We start from the raw sequence: 9,673 nt of genomic DNA on the forward strand, positions 1-9,673 counted from the left end.
GAAATGCGATGATTGGAGGGTACGTGATGAGTTTGATGAATTTGGTGATTTGGAATTCGTTGATTTCTGGATATGAACATAATGGGATGTTTAGTGAAGTGATGGATGCTTTTACGAGGATGTAAGAAGACCTTTTTGAACCGGATGAGGTCACTCTTGTAAGTGTTGCTCAAGCAGGGATGTTGGATATTGGCAGAGAGATTCATGAGAGGCTTCTTAAAAGCAGGATTGAGTTGAATGAGTTCGTTGTTACCTCGTTGGTCGACATTTATGCAAAATGTGGAGATCTAGGAAATGCTAGGCTGGTGTTTGAGGAGGCATTGGCAAAGAACTATGCAACTTGGAAGCAGTGGCGGACGCATGAATTTTTTTCAGTAGGGGCTCCATTATATATACTCCATTCGTTCACCAATATATGTCACACTTTGATCCGTTATCGATTTTAAGAAATATAAAGTAAGGTGAGGTAAAAATTTTAGTGGTATGGGAGAGAAATTAGTTAGTTGAATTTGAAATCCATTAATAAAAGTAGTAAAAGTCAAATGATACAATTAATAAGGGACAAACAAAAAAAAATATTGGGACATATAATGAGAGACGAAACGAGTATTTCTTACAGTAATATGTATATATGTTATTTAAGAAAATACTTTTGTTTGCACTTTTCTATTTTAAAATTACTTATATATATTTCACTTTATTTTTTATTAATTTAATAAATAGACAGTGCATATTAAAAAGTAGAATCTGGTTCCAAAAAAATTGTTAACTTTTTATATATTTTTTGAAGTAATAGCATATCACAATTATAAATCTATGAAAATGCATAGATATTTTTTTTTATTGCAAGAAAATAATTGGCAAATACCTAATTAAAAGAATGAAACAATTCATATTTACACATTCTTTTTCTTATCCTCGAATGATAATTAAGAATGATAAAAAAAAAAAAAAATTGTATAATTTAATAATACTGACGAGAAAAAAAAAATAGAAAATTGAATATTATCTATCCAATCAAACCGACAACTGTAAATTGAATTTATGCACAAATTATAACTAAACTGAAAGTCCAATTAAAATATCTCTAATCTCCCCACCTTAAATCTTCAATTAAACACGCAAAAATCAATTATTAAAGAATAAGAGTAACAAAACTTATAATAATAACGTAAACTACTTATTGAATTGGTCAATATTCATTCTTTGAAATTATTAATTGGTTGGCAATTTAGAATTTTTGTGTATACTCGCTCCCCAAATAAAAATTTCATTTTGAGAAGAAAATAATACGTGTACTCAATAATAGGACATTTTTAGGTGCTAATATAATACTATTGTTTAATCCATTTCAAAAAGTGGAGTCTTCTTCTTCTCTAAAAACTATGCAGCCATTGTTTCTTCACTTCACCTCCGCAACTTTTGATTTCTAAATTCAATTCAGCCCTTTTTTACCTTCAAATTTCGATATTTTACTCTTCAACAACGTCAATTTGGGAAGGGCTAAACGTATTTTTTGAAATTTTTAATTAAAATTACAGTAGAAAAAAACAAAAACAAAAAATTGGGTGAGGGCTTAAGCCCTCCCCTCTCCCTTACTGTGTCCGCCCATGCTTGGAAGGCCATGGAGTGGAGGAGTCGAGCATGAGACCCGATGAGATCACATTCCTTTCTGCTCTATCAGGGTGTGCTCATGGAGGTTTAGTCGAAGAGGGATTGTGGTCATTCTCAAAGATGGAGAGATACAGAGTGAAACACAGTGTGAAGCATTATGGGTGTCTCGTTGATCTTCTGGGACGAGCAGGGAGGCTTGAGGATGCCTATATATGGAGCCAAATGACGCGATCCTTGGGTCGCTGCTGGGAGCATGTAGAACCAACTCTGATACTTATATGACAGAAAAAGTGTTGGAGTTCATAACTGAGCTTCCTCATCACTATATGCTTCTATCGATATATATGCAGCTTCTGAGAGATGGGAGATGGCTGAGGGTGTGCTTGTCGCCTTTTCAGTTAAAGGGTCCGAGAAAATAACCTGATAAAGTGTGCTAGTGAACCTTTTCAGTCACCTTAAGGCATTCGACATCAAGAACCTCTGTTTTATGATTTCATCATTCAACTCTAAGAATTCCAATGGTAGAAAACATACTCACAAAAGCAACTCTAAAGTATTCAGTAGCCTTTCTTGTATAGTTAGTGGATGTTGGAAGTTTGTGTCGCTTACATGAGTTTCTGCATTAGACGACCCTAAATGAGTCGGCTATCCTCTTCAAGAATTCCAATGGTAGAATACATACTCACAAAAGCAACTCTCAAGTATTCATTTGACGACCCAAAAAACAGCAGAAGGAAAAATCTCTAGTCTCAAACAATAGCAGCAACAAGTCGAAGTCTAACTCCAAACCGGTAGGGAAAAATCTCCCTAAACGATTTTCTATTTTGCTTCAACTTGTTTTCTGTACATCTCTAACTTCATGGTAGTAAAATAACAATCTGGCTATTTTGGTGACGGCGAACAATTGAAGGTACACAGACGAAGTTCTCAAAGCCACAACCAAAAGACGCACAAAATTTTATAAATACGAAATTTTGTGCGATAAGCTCTTTAGAAATAAAAAGCATGGATGACAAATTAAAATAAGGATAATCAGCAGCATGCGGACAGTGATCTTGCTATTATAGCAATATCACAAAAAATATGTAAAAAGATACAATAAATTACTAGTCACATATAAATAGCATGACATTACACACAACATGGTAAAAATTAATTTTGAAATATGAAGCAATTCATTCGATTGACTCTCAACATATCGATGCTTATTTTGCCTTTCTATAATATTTGTTTACCGAGTATGCAAGGATAAATAGAAGAAATCCATCACATATCAATGGTATCGAAGGATACGAGTTATTATTAATACATGTATTGGTGAGAAATTGTAGTTCGTTTAACTTTAACTATGAATTTTACTTTATTTTCTAGTAGTATTTAATAGTAATTTATAAATGAATAAATAAGTAAAGTCTTTCGAACTTATTTGAAGGGCACTTCAAGATTGAATGTAGCATTTCATTTGATCACAAATCCCATTAGTTGCTTGCTTCGATAAACATATATTGAAACTCCAGCCAAACTATTTTCGAAACTTTATATTCATATGATTTCAACTTAAAGATGGAAATAAAATAGCAAAATCTTAACTGTTCAAAATTATTACGTACATCTTCTCTAACTCTGAGTAAAACAATAATCTTACCAATATTAATAAATTACTTTAGGGCCAATAGCAGAAAAAGTTGGTTAGATTTGGTTAAATCATTATTTCATGTAGCTAATGAAATTTTATTTATCATTACTTTGGAGAATACTACGTATGCTGCTGTCAATGATTTTGAAGAGTGCATCATTATTTTTCAAATAACAACAATAGCCACAAAATCAAATTAGGAGCCATGTATGTGTGCAGAACAATATAGAAGTCTATTTTCTACAATTTTTGTCTCGTGTATTCTCTCAATAATATTTGGTTACATCCATCTATATTAAAATTTAATGACAATGATTTACCAAATCAAGCTTCTTTATGTCAAAGGCTGGAGAGTGAAGAGTGGCTCTTAATGAAATTTAATACTAGTGGTCAAATTTTAATTTATATCCCAAAAGCTATGCTGATATATAAGTTGTCATGTAGTGCTCACCTAAGAACATACTATCATTTCTCTACAGATTATCTCTATTCTTATAAATATATGTATATGTGTCTCAATAGAGCAGCAATACTATGAAGTAAAAAAGAATAGCTATTTTGGGTTTATTATTTAGTACTAATACGAAATAAATGTGTTTATAATTAAAGATGCTTAAACTTTATGGGAGTTCTTTTGTCTCATATGCTGTTATGTCTCTTATTGTTCCAATTTGAATACAAATCAGGAAACATACCTTGCCAAGAATGAAAGGTCTCTAAACCAAAATATGCAAAATATATCAAGAAAGAATGACCACATTTTCTTATTTTTGTTGTATAGTATGCTGATCGATTGAATTATTGAGACTTAGTATTACATTTATAGTTAATTACACATAAAAATATAATGATCATTAATAATAATTTGCATTAGGTTTTTTTTTTACTCTAGGTTGACTTGTGAAATTGAAAAACATTTTAGAAAGGTTTTACTTGGGACCAGATTCTGTTTAAGTAGATTGGTGTTTGCCACAAATAGAATGATTGAATCGTGTGTTTATGTGTTTTGTCAGAAATGATCATTTTTGATGTATTATTACCATTGGATTGGGAACAGTGATTATTATTACAGAGTATCAATTTGTGTATCTAACAAAATTAATCTCTTTATTTTGATTTTGTATAACTAAAATGTGTTCCTACACGCTCACACAAAATATAAATAATATTTAAAGAAAGGCAAAGTGAATGGTCCTAAACTTCTAATTTAATTACATTAATTATTTATATTCAAATTTATGCTGCTAAGATAAAAAAGTGCAAATATGGGACGGGGTACTGCTTTTTAAAGAAAAGTAGGAATGGAAATTGAGGAAAAATATGAGAGAAATTACCATAAAAATAGACCGAAATGAAAGTTTAAGAGGTGACATCAATTAATCAATTGGGGCGATTTTTGCCAAATTTTTGTACTCCAAAGGGCCGATTTTTAGTTTAGAAGACTTAGTTGGGGAAAACAATACTAATTGCTACATTATAATAGTGGAATGTTTGAAAATGAATTTTGCTTTTAGATACTAAAAGTAGTAGTATTTTGGATTTCTAATTTAATATTCTAGATTGTCATTGAACTGGATTTAATTTAATTATTGTTGGTATTCTATAGTCTTATGCACTATCGTCTGTCGATTGAATTTATAAAGTCCTTTTTTTTTTCGCTTTCTTCAAGTACTGTACTCAAGCCATTGTATGTGTGAGTTATTAATAAATATCATGTTTATTACTTACATTTATTTCTTTCAATTTACAACAATACTTTATCTGATTAGTTTTGATATAGAAAATACTGCCATATATGCTAAATATAAAAGAGCAGTTTTATTTACGATATCATTCGATTCTAGATTGGTTGATGTCGTTTTTAACGCCAACATCCATGCACTATCAATACGATATATCTAGTCAGAGATGGGTCGAGAAAGAGCAAAATAAAAATTAATACGTTGCGATTGAATCGAATGAATTGCTTCATAATTCAAAATTAATTTTTCCATGTCGTGTGCATGTCATATGCTATTAGTCTATGTTTTGGTCTATATATTAATAATTAATTCATTAATCAAATCAAGTTGACCGTTAAATTTTTGAAAACTTTTTCATCATATATTACCCTTCTGCATATTCTACTATTCATTAATACTACGTATTCTTTTAATTACTAGTATTTTTCTCTCTCTTACTATTTCATCAATTTTATATTAATACTTACCAAAATTTGTAATTTTAAGGTGAGAGAGTATAATCAACGGCATAGTATTTTCTTCAAACTTTAAAAGTATCTTAAAAATTATTGGTGCCAATTTCCAGGATTAAGTTTCGATTTTTTTTGCATTATTACAGTAGTGTTGAAATTAGTAAACTCAATTTCTTCACATTTAAGGAATGGTGATGAAGGTGCTGCATCACCACCTTATCATAGTGGTGTAATCCTTGGTCATGAGGATGCCACAACCTATCTACCTCATTAACATCTATTAGGCGGTGGAATTAGTGGATTACATTTGTTTTCTTCCTAATTAAGCTAATGAAGCCACGTTATGTTGATGTGTATTGTAGCTAGCAATAGTTGACTAGTTTATCCATCTTTGAATCTCTATAAATATGGGTAGTAGCAGTTCAATGTAATAATCAATCAAGTTAGAATTGTGAGTGAGAGTTAGGAGGAAAGAGCCGTAGCTCATAGAGAGAAAGAGAGAAGAAATCTTTGTAGTGCTGAAGCACTTTTGTTTGTGTGTATTTGTAATCCTTCTGTGAGAAGTCTACAAATATTTATCCTCCATATTTCATCCTTGTTGAGTGTTGCTATATTTTGTGAATCAAATAATCCAATAAATTTGGTATCTAGAGCCACTCAATCAAATAATCCAACAAATTTGGTATCTAGAGCCACTCGATCCTACCTATGGCGGCAACGTTGAACATGATTCAACCACAAATTCTCAAATTGGAGAAACACAATTATGGAAATTGGAGTATTCAGATGCGAGTCTTGTTGCAATCACAAGAGTTGTGGGATATTGTTCAAGACGGCTACACCGAACCTGCCTCCCAAGAAGCCGACGATGCCCTAACGAACAACCAGAAAAACGCCCTCAAAGATGCAAGGAAACGAGACAAGAAGGCATTATTCAATATCTATCAAGGTATTGATGAAACCACGTTCGAGAAAGTAAGTGCAGCCACCACGTCGAAACAAGCCTGGGAGATTCTGAAGAATGCTTTCACCGGTGTTGATAAGGCGATACGAGTTCGACTGCAGATCCTACGTGGTGAGTTTGAAAGTTTGGCCATGTCTGACACGGTGAGCATTTGAGACTACTTCACAAGAACATTAGTTATTGTAAATCAAATGAAAAGGCAAGGGGAGAACATTGAAGATGTTCGTGTCATTGAGAAAATTCTTCGTTCCTTGACGTCGAAATTTGAGCACGTCGTTGCTGCTATCGAAGAATCAAAAGATCTCAACACCATGTCCATCGACCAGTTGAAGAGCAGCTTGGAAGTCCACGAGCAACGCATGAAGAAAAAGACCACTCCGTCACTTGAGCATATGCTACAAGCAAAGATGTCAATCCAAGAAGACAAGAAGTTTGAGCCTGGGACATCACGTGGTGGATACAACCGAGATCGAGGCCGAGGCCGAGGTTATCGTGGTCGAGGAGGACGCGGCCAGAATTACCAGTATGAAGGAGGACGTGGACAGAATTACCATAACCAAGGAGGACGAGGCCAAAATTATCAAAACGAGGGAGGACGACAGAATTTCACCTATCGAGGCAAAGGTCGAAATTCTTATGGACAACGAGGACGAGGAAGAGGTCAGTATAGAGGCAGTTATTCTCAAACCTATAATCGACAAGGGTTTGATGAAGCAAATGTCGAGTGCTATACTTGTCACGAATTCGGGCATTACAGTTATGAGTGTCCAATATCCGAAAATACCAGGACCAATCAAAAGTCAATTATGCCGATGGTGGAGACGATAATGAGCATGTAACTTCAACCTCTCTTTTTATTCACAAAGGACTTGAAGGTGATCAGTGCAGCATGTGGTACTTGGACACTGGAGCAAGCAATCACATATGCGGGAATAAAGAACTCTTCGTAGAGCTGAAAGAGACATCTTATGGGGACGTGACCTTTGGAGATTTCTCAAAAGTTGTTGTTCAAGGAAAAGGTAACATCTTGATTAAGCCGAAGAATGAAAATCATGGTTTTATATATGACGTCTATTATGTGCTTGCCATGAAAAGTAATATTTTGAGTCTTGGTCAATTGCTGGAGAAAGGATTTGATGTTATTGTCAAGAATTCCCGCCTTACTATCAATGATGCTCGTGGTAATTTGGTTGCCTGTGTGAAGATGTCCAAAAATAGATTATTTGCATTGAATGTGAAACATGATATGTTGAAGTGCATGAATGCTATTGTTAAAGATGAATCGTGGTTATGGCATTTGCGTCTTGGACATCTGAATTTTGGTGGCTTAAAGCTTGTCTACAAAGAATATAGTGAAAGGCTTGCCGTATATTGATCATCCTGAAGATGTTTGCGAAGGATGCATACTGGGAAAACATCACAGACCAAGTTTCTCTAAAGAAATGAGATGGAGAGCATCACGTCCGTTGGAGATCGTTCATACAGACGTCTGCGGTCCTCTGAAGCCTGTTTCTAATGGAGGTAATCAGTAATTTTTTACTTATTGATGATTATTCCAGAAAGACTTGGGTTTATTTCTTGAAAGGAAATCTGAAGTGTTTGATATTTTCAAAGAGTTCAAAATTCTTGTTGAGATACAGAGTGGGCACTATATTAAAGTTCTCAGATCTGACCAAGGTGGCGAGTTCACATCCGATCTGTTCGAAAAGTTTTGCAAGGAGCATGGAATCATTCACCAGCTTACTCCTCCATATACTCCTCAACTGAATGGTGTTGCTGAAAGGAAGAACCGAACAATTCTTGATATGGCGAGAAGTATGATGAAAGGGAAGGACTTACCTCGAGAATTCTGGGCTGAAGCTGTCGCAACAGCAGTGTATCTCTTGAATCGATGTCCAACCAAAAGTGTTCGCAACATGACGCCTGAAGAAGCATGGAGTTCGTTCAAGCCCAGTCTTGCACACTTGAGAGTTTTTGGCTGTATTGCTTATGCCAAAATTCCTGAAGCTCGACGAATCAAGCTTGATGACAAAGGTGAAAAGTGTATCTTCGTGGGATATGAAGATCGAGTAATGGGTTACAAATTGTATAACCCACTCACGAAGAAGGTGATCATAAGTCGCGATGTGGTGTTTGAAGAAGATCAAACATGGAGCTGGGAGGATAAGAAAGCTGCAAGCTCGTCAGATATTGTACCTGATCAGCAAGAAGAAGCACGTGAAGTAGAAGAGCCAGATTCACCAACATCATCTCAAGGTCCAGTCGGAAGGCCAAAAAGAATGCGCAATCTGAATGATATATACGAAGCTACTGAAGAAGTTGATGGAGCTGGAGAGGAAAATGTGAATCTTATTTGTTTTTTTATGGATGCTGATCCAGTTGCTTATGCAGATGCTGCGCAAGATAGGAAATGGAAGATTGCAATGGACGAGGAAATCAATGCGATTGTGAAAAACGATACTTGGTCGTTGACGACATTGCCAGAAGGTCGAAAAACAATTGGCGTAAAATGGGTGTTCAAAACAAAGAAAAATGCCAACGGTGAAGTGCAAAGGTACAAGGCGAGGTTGGTGGCGAAAGGATACAAGCAGAAGGCTGGAATCGATTATAGTCAAGTATTTGCTCCCGTTGCTCGTCTTGAGACGATCAGAATGTTTATCTCACTAGCCGCTCAACACAATTGGAAGATCTATCAGCTTGATGTGACGTCTGCATTTCTAAATGGCTTTCTTGAAGAAGAAATTTATGTGGAGCAACCTGAAGGTTATGTAAAACGAGGAGCCGGAAATAAAGTCTACAGATTGAAGAAAGCTTTGTACAGGCTCAAGCAAGCACCTCGCGGCTGGAATTCCATAATCCATGAATATTTTCTGAGGAATGGTTTTGAGGAGTGCCCATATGAATATGCTCTATACTTGAAGAAAGATGCTAAAGGTAACATGTTGTTTATTTGCCTATATGTTGATGATCTAATTTTTACTCGAAATTGTGAAGCAATGTTTCATAAATTCAATAAGAGCATGATCAAGGAGTTCGAGATGACGGACATTGGCTTGATGGCACATTTTCTGGGAATTGAGGTAGTGCAAAAGGAAGATGGGATATTTATCTCTCAAAATTCATTTGCAAAACAAATCTTGGAGAAGTTCAAAATGGAGTCTTGCAATCCCGTTAATACTCCCGTGGAGATTGGTCAAGAATTGAGGAAGCATGATGGTGAAGCAGAAGTGGATCCAACTTACTTCAAAAGCCTCGTTGGAAGTCT

The 9,673-nt window shown here is 34.9% G+C and overlaps 1 protein-coding gene and 1 pseudogene across 1 annotated transcript; both read left to right on the forward strand.

Annotated features, from left to right (window-relative positions):
- The first annotated feature begins 8 nt into the window (after positions 1–8).
- On the forward strand, positions 9–2,227 carry LOC125206547 (putative pentatricopeptide repeat-containing protein At3g49142; annotated as a pseudogene).
- A 4,372-nt stretch (positions 2,228–6,599) lies between these two features.
- LOC148923531 (uncharacterized) lies at positions 6,600–7,783 on the forward strand. Its single transcript, XM_089061525.1, has 2 exons — positions 6,600–7,068; positions 7,275–7,783. Exons 1-2 carry the CDS (start codon positions 6,600–6,602, stop codon positions 7,781–7,783), a joined length of 978 nt encoding a protein of 325 aa, XP_088917651.1.
- The last annotated feature ends 1,890 nt before the right edge of the window (positions 7,784–9,673 follow it).

This window comes from Salvia hispanica, chromosome 6, assembly GCF_029641045.1.
Source record: "Salvia hispanica isolate PSC_SH4W2 chromosome 6, Shi_PSC_v1, whole genome shotgun sequence".
NCBI lineage: Eukaryota > Viridiplantae > Streptophyta > Magnoliopsida > Lamiales > Lamiaceae > Salvia > Salvia hispanica.

Bases quoted from the DNA above. Each gene is read 5' to 3' on its own strand.
- LOC148923531 (XM_089061525.1), top strand. From the start codon at position 6,600: ATGAAAAGGCAAGGGGAGAACATTGAAGATGTTCGTGTCATTGAGAAA. The intron at 7,069-7,274 runs GTCAGTATAGAG...TTATTCACAAAG, and splicing joins ACAACGAGGACGAGGAAGAG to GACTTGAAGGTGATCAGTGC.